Source organism: Stegodyphus dumicola, chromosome 9, assembly GCF_044657685.1.
Source record: "Stegodyphus dumicola isolate Sdum_Otavi_A_Nest chromosome 9, ASM4465768v1".
NCBI classification, from domain to species: domain Eukaryota; kingdom Metazoa; phylum Arthropoda; class Arachnida; order Araneae; family Eresidae; genus Stegodyphus; species Stegodyphus dumicola.
The window spans coordinates 20,150,371-20,173,727 of NC_140776.1; the positions used below are offsets into that span (position 1 = coordinate 20,150,371).

General features: G+C 37.4%; 1 protein-coding gene across 3 annotated transcripts in view; it reads left to right on the top strand.

Annotated features, from left to right (window-relative positions):
• Positions 1-23,357, top strand: part of LOC118192022 (cell adhesion molecule Dscam1-like) — a 1,213,535-nt gene that overhangs the window by 695,615 nt on the left and 494,563 nt on the right. For all 3 annotated transcript variants that reach the window (XM_085823265.1, XM_085823266.1, XM_085823267.1), the window contains exon 10: positions 3,566-3,685. In XM_085823265.1, coding sequence (XP_085679391.1) covers positions 3,566-3,685 — 120 coding nt within the window. The remainder of the gene's footprint in view (positions 1-3,565; positions 3,686-23,357) is intronic.

Sequence of the window (23,357 nt, forward strand, 5' to 3'; positions counted from 1 at the left end):
CATCAGGGAATTTCGCTGTGCGCCAAAGGCAATGAGGGCAGCAGTTATAACTTCAGCGACCATCAGGGAATTTTTACATTCATTTAAAGTGTTTTGTTCTCAGTCTGGCTAGGGTAAAGCAAATAGTTTGTTTGCAGTTTAGCTTAAGAATAGAATTTTTCCTAACTCGGCTGGCTTTTGCCTCTGCATCGGTAAGGGTTAAACTTTTGGAAAATTCAGTACCATTTCGGGCTTCTTTGACGAGGTAATCGGTCTACTCATTGCCAGAGATATAGACATGCCCTAGAACCTTTATAGGGTGCAGGCTTATGGAACAGCTGTTATAGTTTTCTGAGAACAATTTCCTTTTCAAGTTGAGACTTGCCGCTCTATATCGCCTCTCTGGATTTCCAGTTTTACATAACTTATTTAATTCGTAAAATTTCGTTTTACATTATTAGGTATTTCTCCCACTTTCCTAGCGTGCCTTCGTGGTGTAGTGGTTCTGCATGCTGGGCCGGTATTCCAGAGGCCCGTGTTTCGATTCCCGGCTAATCTCTCTTGCTTTCAAATAAATCCTAATGTCTCTACAGTGACGCCCGAACTAAAAGAGTGTTGGATGAGGTCTCTCTACACCCAGGATTTGGCGATTGTGTCCGCTAAAAACCCCAGTCTTCCCTTTAAAAAGGGGAGTATATAAGGTATTTCTCCCACTTTCCTAGCGTGCCTTCGTAATGTAGTGGTTCTGCATGTTGGGCTGGTATTCCAGAGGTCCGTGGTTCGTTTCCCGGCGAAGGCGCTGCTAATTTTTCAATCTACAACATAATTGATTAAGAAGAAGAATTATGTAAAACGAATTTTTTTAAATCATCCATTTCATTCACCTAAATTTGTGAGTACACAGTATTTTTCTTTATAGTAACTATGATTATTCATCTCACAGTGTACATCAAAAGCCAAAGTTAGAAGTATTCTCGTGCATATAAAATATTACTTGAAAAATTTCACTTAATAATATTTAGTTTTATAATGAAAAATATTTCATATCATTTATTACTTTTACATTACAAAAACAAAAGGAATAACCTCCCGTTGTTAGTGCACAATTTAGTTTAATAACGGCTGCATGCAGTAACCGAACACTGCAGCTAAGTTTTATTTATAATGAGTTTATGTATTTCTCAGCTTAATATATACATTTAAATCAGCTGATATTAGCTTAGGGTGTCCTAATTCATTCCAATGAATTATTCATGATTGAAAATGAGATACTTATCTTAAATTTATTCCTCTGTGTAAGGGAGAGAAAACTATTTCTTGATAAAAAGACTTTTTGTAAAAGAAAGTACCTAAAAACTCAGCTTTTAGAAATAGCATATTGTGCTATTATTCTAATGCTTCTTGCAAGTTATAATATATGCAACATCTGTGATCATCGTCATCGCAAACCGTTTCTACAACCATCTCATTAAAGGTCACTGTGGCTTCAACTGCGTCCGAGTAATGCAAACACCCTTTTGGCAACAAATATGTGGCCTGCGAGGATACTGCAACCTATCACTAATGATGCATTTCGTCGGTATGCAGCATCGCACGTAAGTCGTGCTAGGAATTTCAAACAATCTGGTCTCCAATGTAGTTTCTTTCTTAAGCAGTGCGTTTCGAATGTTTACAATAATAATTCATTCCAAGAAATGACTATATTCTGGTTCGATATTGTTATGATTTAGAACGATATTATTTGTTCAATATAATTGGCAAATCATAGATTTGTGGTCAATGGGGCACATCTTTTATTAATGATGAAATATACTTCTGCTTTCTCTTCTTTTATGCTGAAGAACACTGTTCAGTTTCCTGTAGATAAAATTGACATTTTCAGCCAAGGTTCTAAGGACACTAAAATTTTATATCCTTCGTATAGTATTATGCGCAGAGAACCGATGATTTTGTAAATTTGCAGTGTTTATAAATTAGTGTTTTACAATAATTGTAAATTAGCATTTTACACTATTAACAATTTAGTATTTTACAGTATTAGTAAATTAGTATTTTACACTATTAATAATTTAGCATTTTACAAAGTAAAAATGATTTTACATATATAAACTGGGTGTTTCAGCAAATCGGCAACAAACTTTCAGGAGAGATAGAGTACACCTAGACGATGGAAAATCACATAGCAATGCATGGTCGAAAAGGCTTTATTGGCACGGTAATGACAACACAAAGCACAAGAAAGGAAGAACATAAATAGTGTGAGGAAACATGGTTATTATGTTTAATACAGGAGAAATCCAGAAATAAAAACAAAAATAGACAACGGTTATCATAGGATTGTTTGAAAGGAAGATTGTTTGAAATTGCGGCCACGAACCCTGTTGCAGGCCTCACATTGCCGTCGCATGGAAGATCTAATATTCTGGAAAATTCAAACATATGCTGGACTTCATCAGCAGCTGTCACGATACGTGCAACAATTTCTTTGGTTCTTCTGACGAGGAATTTGTGCACCAATATCTTGACGTAGCCCCAGAGAAACTAGTCAATGCAAGTGAGGCCTGGAAATCTTGTTGGCCAACGCACCGGATCAGCCCTTCACATTCCACGTTGAGGATAAGTCTCAGACGCAATTTTGAACACCTTCTTTCATTACGATCCTCTGTTTTTGTTCTTATTTCTCGCTTTCCGCTGTACTAAGCATAATAAACATATATTATCACTCTATTCGTGTTCTTCCTTTCCTACGGTTTTTGTTGTCACTAGCGCACCAGGAAAGGATTAATATCATTTCTTCCATCTTCTAGGTGTACTTTATCTCTGCCTGAGAGTTTGTAACCGATTTGCTGAAACACAGTGCATGTTGCAAATATTGTTATTTTCGTTATCTACCAAACACTTCTTTTAACACACAAAAGATTTAATGTTTAACAATAAAATTAATTTTAACATTAAATATATACCTAGTTACCAAATGATTTTCCTGACGATTTGCCTTTTAGAAAAATAAATTATTTTCAGTACATTTCAGTATTTTTTAGGAAACATACAGGATCATTGTATATTCCATATAACACATACAATTGAAGAAGAAATTAATATATATTTATTTTTCCGCATATTTGTTGCGGAGGTTTCTTCAGCTTAACCATACTTAATGTGTTCTGGCCCTGTTATGTTTCCTTTACTTCACAGAGTTATCAGTGCATGCTTCACGAATAAATTAAACAAAAACGTGCATATATTTTTCCTTTTTTCCAAATGAATAACTGAAATTGATTTTACATTCAATAATTTCAGCATTCATTACGTGTTTTTAAACCATGATTAATATGATCTGACGGATTTAATGCCTCAGAAGTGCTCGGAAATGCGTCTCAGAGCTCATATATAAATCGCTGCAGAGAAGGCAAATGCACTTCCATTAGCAACTTTCAGTTAACAGTCCATTAACGGCGTTAAAAATTGCATTAATATTCATGAAGAAATGCTTCGATTAAATCGTGAATCTTTTTTTTCCACACGTGGGTCATGCTCACTTTTTTCTTCTAATTTTATGTCTTTTTTTTTTTACTTTTCACTTCAGCACCTCCGGTATGGGTGATTAAACCAAGCGATCAATCAGCTTTAGAAGGAATGTCGGTAACCTTCGATTGTCAAGCGGAGGGTCAGCCGAGGCCGGTGGTCAGGTGGAAATTCGGCAAAGGTAATTTGATGTTGCTATTTTTGATTTATTCTGTAATTTCATTTATACAGCTATTCAATCACCTCTCCCTCCTCCCTTGCAACGTCACATAATGTTTGGAGTTTTATAGAAAGAATGTTATTTCAGAAATTCCCTGAAAGTACGAGGAACGTTATGGAAAAAAAAAAAAAGCAAATAGTTTCTGCGTACTAAAATAAAACAGCTTTTAGTCTAAATGCATTTATTCCTAAAACAAATTGCTAAAAAAAGTTTCTGAAGTTAAATCATGAAATTGGTTTTTGGTTTATTATAGATATATTCAGTGTAGCGTAAAGTGTAGGTGTTTGTATCTAGAGAGCCATAGTTCCTTACTTCCTCCGCTAATTTATTTTCCTTTTTAGTGAATAGTTTCCCACAACTTTACTTTCATATTGAATCTTTTAAATTATTATCATCCTGATCATAATAAGAATAATGGCAAAAAGTAAAATTGATTTTGTATTAATAATGATGTAACAGTGATTTTTTAGAATTATTAATTCTTATATTCTTATATATATATATAATGTTTATATTTTGTAATTTCCCATGTATTGAGAAATATGATAGTTGCTATATATTGATGTTTGTGATATATATTTGATAAGTTATGGGATTGCCGCAACCCGAAATAATACAAAAGTATATCATACGTTCTGCAAACTATTTTTAGTATCTAGGTGCTATAATGTATGAGTTTACTTAGTAGAGTGACTGTTTAATTGTAAAGTTGCGCGCTTCCAACCTGCACGCAACAAAGTGGTGACTGCTGAAAACTGGAAATTAGAAAGAGTCTTGAGAAGGGTTTAAGTCCCTTTTTATTCAACTTTAGAAATTACAAATGCGTGCTCTTGACGCTCACAAACTACGCCGACCCTGCGGTAAAATAAAAATAAGAAACTGAAAAGAGATAATAACAAGTGACTAACTACGAGGCTCTCTAAACGTAACTAACCTCACCGTGTTCTAAAATACCGCTGATAATTCAGCAAACTCTGAATATTACGTTGAAAGATTACCAATTTGCCGAGGCAAGCACACAGGCCGAAACGCGTGGTTCTTCAATTTCTAACTAGCCACCTCCACACTCGTGAAGCAAGAAAGCACCCTTTCGAACTCGTTTCCTTTCTATTTAACTCAGAATACTTCCGCTGATAATTTGAATCCTTGCGCGTTCTACTAAAATTTACATACTCTGGCATTGGCAATTCCAGGGGAAAGTAAGGCTTGACAGGAAAGATAGTTTAAACTTAAAATAAATGTTAGTTAAAATAAATATAAACCCTACATAATAATTGTTAATCCAAACGCCACGCATTTTAATATAAATAATATAAATTTAAAATCATCCATAGAGTATTATGAATCCATGTGCCATAGTTTCCTGTTTAAATTTTTAATACGTATACTTCATATTTATTATAAAAATGATGCATATTTTTGATCGCACATTGTACTCTGCATTAATATGAGTTAAATTAAATTCTTAGGTTTAATTTGGTGTGTGTGTTGTATTTAATTATGACAAATCACGCTAAAGCTATCTGCCAAAGAGGAGCGGTGCCTTCGTGGAGGACTTTCGAAGGAAACTGTCTCGTATACACGTTACACTTGGGAAAAACCACGAAAACTCCCATGCATCCAGCCTGTTCGCAGGATTCAAAACTCGGACCGAACTACCAGTGTTTAGCGACTTTACCACTCGGCCGCTGGTGGGCTAGGTTTAATTTGGAAACCAAAAAGTAAAACTGCAACACATTTTTCAATTAAACTTTTCATTAAATATGCATATATGTAATATATAAAATATGAAAGAAAATCAGCAACTTTAATTTAGTAATATTCTTTTTAATTCCTCATTTTAATCTGGCTGCTTGCCCTTCCTTAATGATGCAAGGATAAACATGTTTCACAAATGTTGACAAGTAGGATACCTAGTTAATATATTATCTAGAACACTGGTGAAACCTTTCTTATATTTTATATCAAAATCATTCATAGAGTATCTTAAATACCTATTCAGAAATTTTCAGCTCTGCTATTCCAGTAACTGAATTTACGTTAACTGTAAGAAATAGTAAAATACTATTTGCTATCAAAAGTAATTAATTCGTATTTTCTATATTATTTATTAAAATGTCTTCACACCTTTAATAAATATTTGTAACTCGGATATGACTTTTTATTTTGATAAAGTCTCTAAACCTAATCATGACAAATTACTCCCGAATTTCACTTTTTCTCAATCGGGCTTCTTACTTAACTTACCCCTTTCCTTCTCAGAATTTTCTTGTTTAAAACTTGTTATGTACGTATTCCAAAGCTCGAAAATGAGGAATAAAATCTCTGAAATATATTTTGCAACCTGCCAAGATACCAGCTTCTCAAGGCAAAAGTATATCTTGCTGTACTCCGACGCGAGAATCATACTATATGTATGACTCCTCGCATTATCTCTGGGAGGGGTACAAGCAGTGATAGCACCCACTTGCTCTCCCCCTAGGTATACTTCTAATATTAAAATTAATTTGTTAGGAGAGTCAACTATAGCTATGAACTCGCTGTGTGTTTTCAGTAGTAAACACACTACACACATTTAAAATGTTCTGTATGATTGCTGTGGGTTAATGTAAAATTTTATTTACTAAATTTCTAAGACCAAACTTTAGTATACGAGTTATTTTTAAGTTTTCGAGTTATTTAGTTTTAGTACGAGTTATTTACTTTTAGTATACGAGTTATTTAGTTTTAGTATACAAGTTATTTAACTTTAGTATATGAGTTATTTGTCTTAATTTGAATTAGAATTTTCATATATTTATGCTTTTATTTCAATTATATAATTTGAATTTTTATATGGCCATACTTTTATTTAATAACTTTCATATATTTATGCAATGTTAAATTCCAGTTACCTAAAATGCTTTCACACCATTTAAGGACATATATTTATAAAATGCTAAAACCCAGTTGCTTTGTATGAAGAATGGAGGTTTTTATGTGCTATTGTATTTAAAAATCCCACAGACATCAACAGTAGTTCTGCTGATTCTCATCTTGAGGACCTGCCCATTTTTCACCAAACTGTTCTTTGATATTGTACTGTTTTAGTTTACTTATATTAATTTCTAAAATATATTTTGCATTATTTTACAGAGTATGAAAATGTGCTTTGTTTTATAATGAGTAAATAATTAATTTTAATAGCATTTCATGTACATGTAATTAAAATATTTTGTTTTTATATTGTATATTATATATTTTTATATTGTTTTTATAAAAGACTTTCAAGAAAAGAAGTATAAAATTTACATTGTGATATTCGAGCAATGATTTTCAAGAACTCTGAATTTTTTTAATTATTCGAAACGTTAGTTAATTAAATTAATTCGTCGAAACGTTAGGACTCTGAATTTAGAACAATCTTCGTAATGGTTGGAAAGAGCATTTCAAGAACTTTAAAAAACTTGTACATTTAGCGAAAAGGAAATTACAGACTTTTAAAAACTGGACTGTACATTTAACTTAGATTACATAATATTTTTTAATGTTTCCAAATTACATTCTTATGAACAGGTTTTCATACTTAAGGTATCAGAAAGTTCATGAACAAAGTGTCGGGGCATAAGGGAAAGTAAAGGCTTATGCCCTTGAAGAAAATATTTTTTTTATCACTGTATAAATGCATATTCTATATATTGTAAAAGATTTATTTACATTTGTTAATGATATAATGCTTTTATTCCTAAAAAGGCATTCCGATTGCCAAAGCCTTTATCTGTATGAAGGGGAGGATATGAAAGAAAAATATTAACTTTAATTTAGCGATATACCTTATAGTTCCCAATTTTGTTTTGACCACGTCACCTTCCTGAAATTCAATCTACATCACATAAAACGTAATCTGCAATATGTCGTTTTATTCACGGTAATACCGTTAGCTGTTCTCTAATAACTTTTCAAAATTTAAACAACCTATCTATCTCTATAAATACTCTTTACTGAAATCCTCAGAATTGGTCTTCAACAAATAAAATTTTATCTTGTTAGTTGCTCTGCAAGTTTTTTGTTCTCCGTTGTTATCTAATGTATCTGCACTATCTTCATACCTTCAAATCATGTACAAAGTTATCCACACGCATATTCCGTCCGTGTAGAACTTAACGTCATAAAATGGCTAAAAGCTCGTGTTTGTCCACAGGTAGAACACATGCCGTAAAGTGACTGTTTAACTAATACATATTATAAAGGTTTTAGAGATTAAATATTTTTCGAAAGCAGAAGAGATGAAAATTGAGCAATGCCTTCGCGGGGACTCGAACCACGGATCCCTTGAACACGCGCCGAGCGGGCTGTCCACTACACCACGAAGGCATGCTAAGAAGGCGGGAGAAATACATTATATATTCTTAGCATACTTAAAGGGCGACTGGGGATTAGGGAACACAGTCGCCACATACTGTTGGTGTAAAATCATCATCCACCAATGTGTTTAGTTCAGGTGCCACTGTGGAGTCATTTAGAATTGTTTCGTTGTCAGAAACTGAAGAAATGATCAATGACTTCGCCGCGGCTTGAACCACGGACCTCTCGAATACGCTCCGAACGTGCTGATGACTTCACCATAAAGGAATGCTAAGAAGGAGGGAGAAATACCCTATTAGGTTATCAACGATTAACTTAGAAGTGTAGATAAAAGAAATCAAAATTATATATGCAGATGTAGAGAAGTTTGATGTCTTTTACATCTTAGAACTCCGTCTTAGACACGTCTTTCATTTAAATGGCAGCACCGTCTCATCGTTTTCCACGAAACAGTTTCATCTAATAATGTCCAGTGCCATCTGACGGTCATGAAAAATGAAATCCCATACATGTATAAAATTTTGGTATTAATTCAAACACCACGCATGAATGCTCCCCTAAAAACTAAATATTCATTATTAAGTATTAAAATATTTAATTCCAGAATTAAATACTAATATATATATATATATATATATATAAATGGGGTGTGTCTTGGCCAAATCACAACTCATCTTGAAACAAGACGAATTTAATGAAACATTAATACATACATAGCTTCGTAATAAGACATCATTCATCTATAAATATATACAGAACATCGTTCATTACTTAAAAAATTAAAAAATAAAAAATAAAAAAAAATCTGAAATGTTTCAGATTTTAAATTACGTCCAAAGGGGCGTTTTTTAACATTTTGTGTGTTACCTTTCTTTATTAAATATCATGTTCCTCGCACTTAATCCAGTGATAATAATCCAGTGCAACAGCATAAGATCCAGTGCAACAGCAATATCGCAAAATAGTTTTAAAACGAGCATATCCTTAGAATTTCCGATACAGAGACTCACGCGCTGGAGATAAAAATGTTTTTTCTGCACAACGTTGCCATTGCTCGGTTTGAAATCCTTGAGTTTGTTAATCAAAAATTCGTCAAAGTTTTAAAAAATAGGAAATCGATCATAAAACAAATTTCAAATTTCAAATTTGGTCTTCCACATGCTCATATTCGTTGGAGGATTACGTTATTCAAAATTCGATGATTCTATGTACCGTTGTTTTATCACAATACGAGAAATATACATACACTAGCGGGCAAGCCCGCCAGCTGAGCGGGCTGAAGCCCATTACTTCAGGGGATGGATGCCTTCGTGGTATTCGAAAGTTGGACCTAACTACCAGTGTACAGCGATTTTACATTTGCTGCGCCCGCTTTGTTAACGTATGCATGCAGAAGATACTGCATGCGGAAAACCACGAAAACACACATGCAGCCAGCCCGCTCGCCGGGATTAGAAAGTTGGACCGAACTACCAGTGTTCAGCGATTTTACCGCTCAGCTGCTTGTACAAAGTGTAATCGCGAAAATTTTCGGGTGTGATATTCCAACAGTATACTCGTTGTTAAAATTCCTTTATTTAAATTCTTTTTGGTAAACTCCAACTGCTGTCTATATATTTTATTCTTAACATCTCTTTTGTAATTATGTTTCATAACAGTAAATATATACTGGCATTTAAATGCCTTTAAAATAGTAGAAAACATTTAAAAGCATTATGTTACAATTTTTTCATGCTCGGAAGTAATACTTTTAACTGCGAGCAAACCTTTGATCTTAGTCGTAACTGTAACTGCTTTCGGCGGCGTTTGTTTACATTTTTCAAGCGTGGGTTTTCGAGCTGATCAGTTTTCGTCAGTTATCTTTGTTTACCTTCTAAAAATGTTCTTCGAAGGGTCTTCTAAGACTCTTGATAATATTTTAGTCGTGAATTTGTTCTATTTTGATTATACTGGTAATTTTTTTTTTTTTTACTTATGCTATCATAATGCATACTATTAGCAAGTAGTATCATAAACCCAAAGCATCAGCGGTTCTAAAATAAAACTCGTGCATGTGTGAAGAATATTCATGGCAGATGGTCATTTGTAGATGCTGTTACCGCAGAAAAAATTGCTGACACTTAAAATTTAGCGGATATGACAAATGATAAAAGTCCAGCGTGAAAATCAATTGTGAATACAACTGCGAGTGTAAAGGCAGCTGAGTTGAAAACAACTTTTCAATCTACATCAAATTCTAATCAAAATTTGATTGAAAAGTGTTCCTATATTTTAATGAACAGCGAAATGTTTGTTGCATAATGCTACAACAGTTCTTCAGATGTAATATGAAAGGGAATGTTTGGCTATTGAACTCGTTTGCAAATTGTGTAAGAAGGTGTTAATTTTAAAAAATCAAAAATTGTAAAACCAAAACTTGCAGATTATAAAATTGCTGGTAAATAACAGAATGTTAAATAATAATATGTGCAATGCTATGGAAATTCTAAGAACAGATAACAATTATCAAAATATTTTGAATAATTAGGCAACGACCACAGGAAGTGTCATTTTTACTTCCGTGTGTAATGTAGTGGTGTAGCGTATTCAGCTACGGCAAAGCACTCGAGTGCAATCTGCCTAAGGGGAGGGATGCCTTCTTGTCGGCTTTTTAAAGGAAAGTGGCATGGGGAAAATAACAAAAACACCCATGCAGCCACCCCATTCACTGGGATTCGAATGTTGGGTGTTTGTAAAAGACGCAACTTTGTGGAACAAACTCATTTGCTCATTACAGTCCTATCCCTCGAGTATATCAAATATCATGTGAATCATGCCCATGTCTTGCATCTGCTGCACACCTTGTTCCATCATTGTGTGGATATAGCTCATATTGTGTCAATAGTGTTGTATGTGTCCAATATCCCCTGTATATACATTTGAAAATATATATGTACATACATATAAACCAAATTAGTTAGTCGCCTGTTTTTATCGCATTCAAAATAAATAAATAACAGAAAATAATTTTTAAAATCTACCGAGTAAGTATTGCAGATGGGTGGGCTGCACCCACTCAATTCTTTGCTGGTGTCTAAAATAGTTTCTGTGTGAAATTTGTGGAAATATTTTGTATTTAAATCAAAAACAGAAAAATAATTTTAAATCTATGATTAAAATTGTTTTTCTCACTTTCATTATTATTAACACGAAACCGAAGGGACTGAAGAATTTTTTCGTGTTAAAGGATATTGAAAAAAAAAAAAAAAAAAAAAACATATTTTCAACAAAATTAAGTTTATTAGAGTACATTTTATTTGCACAGATATGCATATAGGCATGTATTTAATAAAAAATCAATGAAACAAAATCATCCACAAGAACTGCATTATTCATTTCGTTTTCTTTGTCGGAATCTGCATCAATGATATTTTTTTAGCTTTGAACAAACTCCAAAATATCCTTGTCTCCAATTATTTGGGGCTGTACACACATTATCATCAACTACTGCAACTGTTGTTCTTTGGATAACACAGTAGGGCAGCACACAGAAACTTTTCCAAACGTTTCATAAAATGTCAGTCGTGTGAACCCGTAAAATATTTTACTGTACCTATGTCTATAAAAGACACAACTTTGGGAAAGACATTACAGGCCTATCCCTTGAGTATATTAAATATCATGCAAAACAAAATATTTTATATGAATGAAATCAGTTATTGCGTCAATAGTTCAAAGAAAAACAGAAAATAATTTTTAAAATCTACCGAGTAAGTACGCCAGATGGGCGAGCTACAATCCGTATTTATCTGAAAAGAAATAATAATAATAATAATAATTTCTTAGTTATAAGTTTATATTAAACACAAAAACTTGAACAGAAAAAAAAAATGTAAACAGAAAAAATTGGTGGGCTTTTGACGGCATAAACTGCCTGACACCTGGGGTCTCCTCTGCAACCTCATCGACCAGGGGGTTATTTTTTCTCCCAGGTATCAGCCCCTTCCCTGGTCTGCTGTTACAGAATCATAGACAAAATTGCATCACTATATATAAATATGTATATATATATATATATATATATTGATGCAATTGTATATACATATATACACACACGCACAATTAAGATATATATATATTTGTATGTGTTTACAAAAATGCAAGCAATGAATAAGAAAAATTATTTACAAAAATTTACATGTTCTATGTACACCTGAAAAGAAAAACATTTTAATTTGAATGAAATCATTTCTATATACACCTGAAAAAAAGTATTTACAAGTTCTATGTACATCTGAAAAGAAATGTATAAAAACATTTTAATTTGAATCAAATCATTTCTATATACACCTGAAAAAGAAATATTTTTATGTGATTGAAATCAGTTCCATAAATACCTAAAAAAGAAAAATACATAAAATGTTTTAAAATTAATGAACGCAATTGTATGTAGACCTGAAAAGGAAAATTTATAAAAAATTGAAAAAATAATACAGCTTCCGATTTCCTAACTACTACAAATTCCACTTTGTAACAACAGACATAAAAGCCGACTAATGCATAATTCTCAAACTGTTTCAGCTTCATCTTGACTTGCTTCAATTTATCCCAGTCATCCAAAAACCTCAAATCTTTTTCATTTTTGCTTTGGCTTGATTAACTTCATTTTGTGTTGCAAAAATCTCACTGTTTCAATGTCTCGAGTAACTTTTTTACTGCAGAACCTCCCTGTAAACAATATTTCTTGTGAATACTTTAGAACATGCGGGCATCAAACGGCCTTGCTTCTTGGTGTCTTTCACTAAAACACGAACATTCCTCATAGACGAACATCTTGAAAAAGCTACGTAAAGCATTCCATGACTGAAAACTGGTTGCGGTAAATAAATCCCAACTTTCTTAAGTGTCTGTCCCTGTGACTTATTAATAGTCATACAAAATGCAAGCCTGATGGGAAACTGTCTTCGCTTGAGCTGAAAGGGGAGGTTTGAATCTGATGGTGAAAGTTCAACACGTGGAATGAAAACTCTCGATCCAGCATTCTGTCCAGAGATGACTTCACAATCTAAAACGTTTGGCATAATTCTCTTCACAATGAGCCTTGTTCCGTTGCAGAGTCCAACCGATGGATGTAGATTTCGTAGAAGCATAACTATAACTCCAACTTTCAAATTCAGACGATGAGGTGGCATTCCAGAAGGCGTCAGGCTGTGGATGAAATCCAGCTGATACGTTTCTTGTTCTTCTTCGTCATCGCAAATAACCGAGTCTGCACTGTAGTGCGTGAAAACTTGACCTGGAAACGTGGAAAGAATTTCTTCATTAAGCTTCAGAGCTTCCTCGTTCTTTGGACATAAAATCGCTTTACTGGCCAAGTCTTGTAAGTCGAATTCATTACCGCAGCCAAACATTTCTTCTACTATCGATCTGTTGACCACACACAAAGATGGAATTTCGATAATGTCTTCGTCCAAGCCACTGTCATTTCTAAGACGACCGTCTCCCAACTGCAGAAGCCATTCTGAAAATTCTTGTTCTTCCGGATTCAATCGCATATTGGTGGAAAGCGTGCACTGTTTGAAATGTGGCCACAAAAAGGAATTCCTGATGCAGCTCTCGATCGCAGAAGTTCGGTTTCCGTGTGGGACAACAGGTAATGTTTGTCTCCAGTCACCTCCTAAAACTAAGGTTTTACCGCCAAAAGGAACATCCAGTCCGGTCAAGTCTCTCAGCAATCTGTCGACAGCTTCCAAAGCATAATGAGGCGTCATGGTGCATTCATCCCATATGAAAAGTTTCGCAGTCTTCAAGTACCTTCCCTCAGCGCTATCTTGTCTCACACGGCACGAAGAAGTTTCCAGAAGTGGAACGGGCAACTTGAAAGTAGAGTGTACAGTTCTTCCACCGGTCAACAGCACAGCAGCAATACCTGTCCACGCAACGGGAATGGCAACGTGGCCCATTCTTCGAACAGCATGAAGGATCGTCCTAAAAAGGAAAGTTTTTCCAGCTCCGGCAAACGCATTAACACAAAATGTCTTCGGTGTGTTAGGATTCTCATCTCGTACAGCTTCCAAAACCAAGTCGTAAACTAATTTCTGTTCAGGATTCAACATCCCGTTCAACACTTCGGCTTGTTCGTTTTCATACTGGACATCGAACTGCGGGACTTCGAGAGAAACAGCATCAGTCAATGTTGGTTGCGGGAGACCAAGAGAACATAGCGAAACATTGTGCACTTCTAACTGGTCTTATATACTTCTCAGTGCAAGGCTGAAACTGTCTTCTAAGGAGTAAGATCTCGCAAAATGTTCAGAAAGGGACTCTTTGAATTCATTCCACAAAGCGACGGGTTCCGCAGGGTTGCAGAAAACACAGATGAAGCAAAAAAGCTGTCTTAGCTGCGGTGGCATTTGAAAAGCTGATGCTTCTGCCAGAGTATTTTTCCATTCTTCGCCGTCTTGCAGCAGATGCCTTGCACGGCAGGCTTCCTTGAACGTTGAATACTCCACACCTTCGTAAGTTCTTAAGTCGGCAAAACTCTTCGCTCCTTTAACGTGACACAGCAGCAACCTCAGATGGAAACGCTCAACATCTTTCGGGCTAACAGAATACATTCTTGAAATGATGTAATCTCCAAGTCTAACTCGTGTCTGCCAGGCATGATTCCTCCAGGTGAAATGTTTAGGAATTTCGGCATACAAGTAACCATTCGCTTCGGGAACTGTCCTGTTCAGTTCAAACCATCCGGTGAGCATGGTATTTTTCTCGGCAGCTCTCTGGAAAGCATTCCTTTCTTCGGATTCGGCAAAATAGACGGGCTGCAGGTTTTCCAAATGAACCGGTAGTCGTATGATGGAGTGCGACTTAGAATGCATTCTTTTTTCAAACAGCCTCCACGCTGCTTCAGGGGCAGACACGTATCTTGCATTTAAGAAGCATTTGATCTCGTCCCACATTAAAGTTTTATCTCCAGATTCTTCCAGAACAACTTTAGCTGCATCATGACCCTTGTACACGTATTTGAACAAATACTTCACCGATTTTATGGAGCTGCATACTTCAACGTTTATGTGGGCGTTGTACTTTTTCGATAAATACGGATTGTAAGGAACGACCCATCTGTTATCGATGGCATGACCCTTGATCACGATAAAGTTTCCATCGTCCCTTCTTCTGTAGAGTGGGTAGCCATTCACGTTCTCTTTAGTTTCTGCCTGAAACGGTTTCGGAAATCCTTTCGAACATACACCATCACTCATGCAGGGAGAGTTTCTATTCAGTTCACCGCAGGGTCCGTGAATCATCGATGACTTCACAATGTTGTGTAGCTCCGGATGTCGAGTAGCATCTGGAAGTTCAGCACACACCAGCGAGTCGATGCACTCTGCATCTCTTATTTTGTCTTCTTCCGCTAAAAACAACAAAAGGTGCATATGAGGCAATCCTCTCTTCTGAAATTCGATGACGTGTATATCTGCAATGGTCGCACCTAAGATGTGATTCTTTGTCAAATCTTGCATCAAAGCCGTTTTCTTCAGGTCAAATACCCTCGAAACGATGTCCGGGCGATCGTGAGCCTTCTGTCCTGGGAATAAGTTTTCTGTTATTTCCGGCCATTTAGGGTTGCACGTGAAAGTCAAAAACAGATCCGGTTTACCAAAGTCGCGCACAATGGCCATCGAGTCCTAATAGTTTTGCTGCATGCAGCGAGGGCTTCCTATAAACGTTGACGGAAGTATAACCGGTATTCCAGGGCGGACGCCCGTCTCTTGACCAACTCTGTAAATGTGATCGGCAAGACCCATGTAAGTTTCCACTCTCAGATTCGTCTGATGGCTCCGGAGGTACGCAATCCTGTTGCCTTCAACTTTTACGTATGCATCCACGAGATACTGCTGAAACAATTTCCGGCCATACAAAATCGGGTTGTAGCAATCTCGTCGTACGGACACCCTGTGACTGTAAAACTGTAACTCTGTGTATTGCTGTCCGACTCTGAATCCTTGCTCGCCGTGAGGAAAGAAAAGTACGTACGTCATGGGTTCCAAGTTGGGATTTAAGGTACTGATGTTGATGAGACCGCCACCTCTCGGATGGATCACGATGTCTCGGTTTCGATGGAGGAGCGCCGTCCGTACTCTTGAAGACGACTGCAACTTCATTTTCTTTCGGAGCATTGTAACGCCCCTGTGCTCGCCTGCAGCAACACTTTCACCCTTGATGTACATGCGGATATCCGCAGCAGTTTCGGCACCTTGCTCTCGTACAGTTTCTTCTTCGAATTCCTTCAGCATCTTGTAGGCTTCCGCATATGGATTAACGTTCCTTAAAACTGTGTCCAACTGTCTCAGGAGTTCGGCGTTCAGGGCAACATTTCCAAATATGTTCATTCTCTGCCTGAGGGCTTGATCCGAATCTAAAATGTACAGCTGAGCATACTGTTCTTGACCGGGATGAGGCGGATGAAGGTGGCTCGTTCGATGATATATGGCACCGTGAATCCTGAAGCAGTAGGGACCCGAACCCGAAGGCATTTCTATATTGGCACCCAATGAAGCAAAACTGAGCAGGCAGTTGTAAGTACGTATGTTGGCAAAAAACTCTTCAGAAAACGGGTGGTTCCCATTCATTAAATTGTGCCATTCTTCTGGATATCTTCTTTCAGCTTCGACAATTTTCCCATTGTTACAGCAGTGCATGTATCTTCCTCTTGCATTCCTTTCTCCCGTAAAGAACAATCCGTTGCAGAGATCGCAGGAAGCTTCCATTGAACCGGCGCTGTGTTGCTCAACATAAACTTCGAGTCCACATCTTCCTGCATTGTGAAGAGTGCTGCGTGAACGTTGTGCTGCATTCATGCGTAGCCTGTCTTCTCGTACGGACATTGTTTCTTCGGATAGGACTTGTCTGTGGCGTGCAGCGTCTCGCGTTCTTCGTGTAGCAGCGTCCTCTTCCGACTCTTCCGCTCGAACTTGACGATGACGATGAGACTCCAGTCTGTGCCTCCTACTGGTTTCTTCTTCACTTTCTTGAGCACGCAAATTTTCTTGACATTGGGATTGCCTGCTGAGTCTCCTAATGGTTTCTTGTTCCGTTTCTGCAGCACGTAAATTTTCTTGATGTTGAGCTTTCCTGCCGAGTCTCGTAGCGGTTTCTTCTTCCGTTTCTTGAGCGCGTAGGTTTGCGTGCTCAGTCTCGCAGCAGTTTCTTCTTCATTTTCTGCAGCTCGCCGTAAACTCTGTGCTTCAGCTCTTCGTCTTCTTGATGCATCTCCTGTAATGCCTCTTTTCCGTTTCGGCATTTCAGTACGTTAAAAAAAGCACTACTAAAATATTAACTCGACTCAAAAAGTTGACTACGCAGATGAAAGAAAAAAATTGCTCATTAAACCAATACTGCTGGAAAAAAAATTAATGCATTCTATATGTATACAACACAAATTTTAAAATAATCCTAGACTAAATGAAAAATTTTCCACTTAAGAGCAAATTAATTTTAAAAAATCAAAAATGTAAAACAAAAACTTCCCTGTTAAAAAATTGCTGGCAAATAAGAAATAATATGGGTAATATTATGAAAAATTCCAAGCACAGATAAAAATTATGAAAATATTTCTAATAATTAGGTCAATCTGAGAACAATGCACATAAACAGAAAATGAAAACCTAAACACAAAATAAATAAAAGGTATAAATACAAATATAAATTAGGAACTTCTGAAATCAATTCTGAAATTCAAATAACAAACCTAACAAAATAACAAATCTAATAAAATATAGAACATTCGATCGCCTTAAAACGATAATTGTTATCGCACACAGGAAAATGTCAAAAATATAAAATGTAAATGCAATTTATCGACCAACAATAACAGAAATATAAAACACGAATGAATAGATCTTTAAAAAAATACAAAATAATACATTAAATATATAAAAAGAGTCACCAAGTTAATGTTCCGAAGAATTCTCAAGTTCTAAACTAACAGGAGCATATAAAAGTCTAAAATACTACTTTAAATTACTAAAACTACAAATATAAATGCAAAAAACAATCAAATATCCTGTAAAAAGAAATAAAGATTAAGTGCAATGAGTAATAATAAGAATATTTACGAAATTTGAAATGCTGGAAAAAATTGCGACGGTCTCCTTCCAAATCCAAAATTCGTAAATAAATTTTTTGTTGCCAAACCAGGAAACTAAACTTTTGATTCTATTTGATCTGTTGCCAGACCGGGAAACAAAACTTTTTATTTTATCTATGACGTCATTTACTCGACTTATCAAGGGCATAAACCAATCTACATTCAACTAACGACAACTAAATGAAGAGAATGTTTCTATTTTTAGTTTTATTTTAGCTTTTCAGTTTATTCCTTTAAGTTATTTTAATTTTTTATTCTTAGTTTGTTAGTGGCGAACGGCCTTGGCGTTCCCATAGCATTTTTATCTCCGACGACTGCCGAGACTGTTGCCACTCGGAAGACTGAGTGCCGAAATTATTGTTTTCGCAGTTTTTAATTAATAACTCCGCGGATTTTTGTCGTATCAAGATGGGACCGGTATCGATGGATTCGTTGATTTTTTTCGAATACGGGGATATGCGTTTCGAATCGCAACTCGGAGCCGTTCCGCAGATATTCGAGAAAAACGAATTTGGCACTCGGCCAAATCCCTAAAATAGGGGAAACCCGTGAAAGAAAGTGCAAAACGTAGGGAAATGTAGGGAGAAAATCAGTTTTTAATTAATATCTCGGCTAATTAAAGTCGCACGAAGATGCCGATGGTCAATCCGGCGAGCCACGGGCATTCTGAATCCAACGGTACCTTCCGCTAAGCTCTACACCCAGCCGTTCTTGAGAAGATGATGTTACAAACACACAAACAGACAGAGGCACACAGATTTTAATAGTATAGACTAGCGGGCACGCCCGCCAGCTGAGCGGGCTGAAGCCCGCTTATCATTGTTCCTTTTTAAAAGATATCCTATGTTAAATTTGGCCGGTATTGAAAAGTTGAACCGAACTACCATTTTTTAGCGGCATTCCGCGGGCTTCCCCCGCTTTTTTCACCTATGCATCCAGAAGTTACCGCATACACTATACATATGCGGAAAATCACGAAAACACCCATGCTTCCAGCCCTTTCGCGGGTATTCGAAATTTGGACCGAAATACCAGTGTTCAGCGCTTTTGGGCGGGAGCCCGCCCAAAACAGTGTTCACGTGTGCATGCAAAAGATACTGCGTACACCGTACACATGCGTAAAATCACGAAAACACCCCTCCAGCCAGCCCGCTGCCGATTCGAAAGTTGGACCGAAATACAATTTTTCAGCGATTTTGCGCGTGCTGTGCCCGCTTTATTCACGTATGCATGCTGAAGATGGTGCATAAACGATACACATGCGTAAAATCACGAAAACAAACATGGAGCCTGCCTGTTCGCCGGTATTCGAAAGTTGGACCGAATTACCAGTGTTATGTGGCTTTGCGCGGGCTCTGCCCGCTTTATTCACATATACACCCAGAAGATACTCCATACACTATACACATGCGTAAAATCACGAAAACACCCATGGAGCCAGCCAGTTCGTCGGGATTCGAAATTACCGCATTACCAGAACCGCATTACCAGTATTCTGTGCCCGCTTTATTCACGTATGCATCCATGAGATACTTTATAAACGATACACATGCGAACAATCACGAAAACACCCATGCAGCCAGCCCGCTCGCCGAGATTCGAAAGTTTGAGCGAACTACCAGTGTTCAGCGGTTTTACCCGGTATCCGCGCGCTGTATTCACGTATGCATCCAAATTTTATATACAGTACCCCGGAATTCGAAAGTAGGACCGAAATACCAGTGTTCAGCGATTTTGTGGAGCGGGCTGCGCCCGCTTTATACACATAAGCATGGAGAGGATACTGCATAAACGATACACATGAGTTAAAGCAAGAAAACACCCGGGGAGCCAGCTCGTTCGCCGACACCGAAAGTTGGATCGAACTACCAGCGTTAAGAGGTTTTGAGCAGGCTGCGCCCACTTTTATCACATATGCATCCAGAAATCACTTTATACACTATACACATGCGGAAAATCAGGAAAACACCCATGCAGCCAGCCCGCTCGCAGAGATTCGAATGTTTGACCGAACTACCAGTGTTCAGCGGTTTTACCCGGTATCCGCGCGCTGTATTCACGTATGCGACCAAATTTTATGTACAGTACCCCGGAATTCGAAAGTTGGACCGAACTACCAGTGTTCTGTAGTTTCGCGCGGGCTGCTCCCGCTTTATTCAAGTATGCATGCAGAAGATACCGCATACACGTTACACATGCGAAAAATCCCGAAAACACACATTGAGCCAACACGGTCGCTTGGATTCGAAAGTTGGACCGAACTACCAGTAATCAGAGGTTTTGAGCGAATTTCGGCCGCTTTATTCACTTATGCATCCAGAAGATGCTGCGTACACGAGGCACATGCGTAAAATCACGCAAACACCCATGGACCCAGCCCGTTCGCCGGGATTCGAAATTAGGACCGAACTACCAGAGTTCAGCTTTATTCATTTATGCATCCAGAAGACACTGCATACACAACAGATATGCGTAAAATCACAAAAAACATGAGTGTAGCCTGCCTGCTCACCGGGATTCGAAAGTTACCGTATACCATCTCAAAGGAGCAAAGAAAAATCTTTAATCTAAAAAAAAAAAAAAAAGTGTGAATTTAATTTTTATTGGTGCGAACTTATTTAAAATATCATTTGCATTAAAAGATAATATCTAAATTAAGTGCACGTATCTAATAACATAAAAAAATATATTATTCCAAAAAATCAAATTTATTATTAAAAAAATAACAACATATTTTTAAAAAATAGCTTTTTCAGATTTTTTAATTAATATCCCAGCTGATTAAAGTTGTACAACTTCAAGAACGTCATCATTTAAATTTAATGTAATATAATAACTTTTATTCAATATCAATAAAAGAATTAACGTGACAATCATCCTAACCTGAAATTAAAAAAAAAATTGTGAAAAGCAGCTGTTTATTTAAAATGCCTACATTAACGAAATATTTTTAAAATACAGTTAGGTAACATGCAATCGCGTGCTTTATTCAACTTTAGAATATAACCTTGATTTGTATCTGCGGCGATTCAAGAAACTGTTGCAATCGGAAAAATGAGCCCGAAAATTAGCGTTTTCACAGTTTTTAATTAATATCTCAGCTGATTAACGTCCTACGAAGATGAGAATGGTATCATTGGATTCGTAGAATTTTTTGGAATCCGCAGACACCTGTCTCGAATTCCAACTCAGCGCCGTTCCAGAGATATTTAAGAAAAAAGAATTTGGCACGTGACCTTTTCGCCAACACAACATTGGAGCGGAAGCCAGCTGTTTCCCCGCCCCCGTCGCTTTCGAGAAAGTATTTTTATCTCATCTAATTCCGAGACAGTTGCCACTCCGAAAAATGAAGTAACGTTTACGCAGATTTTAATTAATAACTCCGCCGCTTTTTGTCGTACGAAGATGGGACCGGTATCGATGGATTCGTTGATTTTTTTAGCATCCGAGGATATGCGTTTCGAATTCAAACTCGGCGCCGTTCCGGAGATATTCGAGAAAAACGAATTTGGCACTCGGCCAAATCCCTAAAATAGGGGAAACCCGTGAAAGAAAGTGCAAAACGTAGGGAAATGTAGGGAGAAAATCAGTTTTTAATTAATATCTCGGCTAATTGAAGTCGCACGAAGATGCCGATGGTCAATCCGGCGAGCCACGGGCATTCTGAATCCAACGGTACCTTCCGCTAAGCTCTACACCCAGCCGTTCCCGAGGAGATGATGTTACAAACACACAAACAGACAGAGGCACACAGATTTTAATAGTATAGACTAGCGGGCAGGCCCGCCAGCTGAGCGGGCTGAAGCCCGCTTATCATTGTTCTTTTTTAAAAGATATCCTATGTTAAATTTGGCCGGTATTGAAAAGTTGAACCGAACTACCATTTTTTAGCGGCATTCCGCGGGCTTCCCCCGCTTTTTTCACCTATGCATCCAGAAGTTACCGCATACACTATACATATGCGGAAAATCACGAAAACACCCATGCTTCCAGCTCTTTCGCGTGTATTCGAAATTTGGACCGAAATACCAGTGTTCAGCGCTTTTGGGCGGGAGCCCGCCCAAAACAGTGTTCACGTGTGCATGCAAAAGATACTGCGTACACCGTACACATGCGTAAAATCACGAAAACACCCCTCCAGCCAGCCCGCTGCCGATTCGAAAGTTGGACCGAAATACAATTTTTCAGCGATTTTGCGCGTGCTGTGCCCCCTTTATTCACGTATGCATGCTGAAGATGGTGCATAAACGATACACATGCGTAAAATCACGAAAACAAACATGAAGCCTGCCTGTTCGCCGGTATTCGAAAGTTGGACCGAATTACCAGTGTTATGTGGCTTTGCGCGGGCTCTGCCCGCTTTATTCACATATACACCCAGAAGATACTGCATACACTATACACATGCGTAAAATCACGAAAACACCCATGGAGCCAGCCAGTTCGTCGGGATTCGAAATTACCGCATTACCAGAACCGCATTACCAGTATTCTGTGCCCGCTTTATTCACGTATGCATCCATGAGATACTTTATAAACGATACACATGCGAACAATCACGAAAACACCCATGCAGCCAGCCCGCTCGCCGAGATTCGAAAGTTTGAGCGAACTACCAGTGTTCAGCGGTTTTACCCGGTATCCGCGCGCTGTATTCACGTATGCATCCAAATTTTATATACAGTACCCCGGAATTCGAAAGTAGGACCGAAATACCAGTGTTCAGCGATTTTGTGGAGCGGGCTGCGCCCGCTTTATACACATAAGCATGGAGAGGATACTGCATAAACGATACACATGAGTTAAAGCAAGAAAACACCTGGGGAGCCAGCTCGTTCGCTGACACCGAAAGTTGGATCGAACTACCAGCGTTAAGAGGTTTTGAGCAGGCTGCGCCCACTTTTATCACATATGCATCCAGAAATCACTTTATACACTATACACATGCGGAAAATCAGGAAAACACCCATGCAGCCAGCCCGCTCGCAGAGATTCGAATGTTTGACCGAACTACCAGTGTTCAGCGGTTTTACCCGGTATCCGCGCGCTGTATTCACGTATGCGACCAAATTTTATGTACAGTACCCCGGAATTCGAAAGTTGGACCGAACTACCAGTGTTCTGTAGTTTTGCGCGGGCTGCTCCCGCTTTATTCAAGTA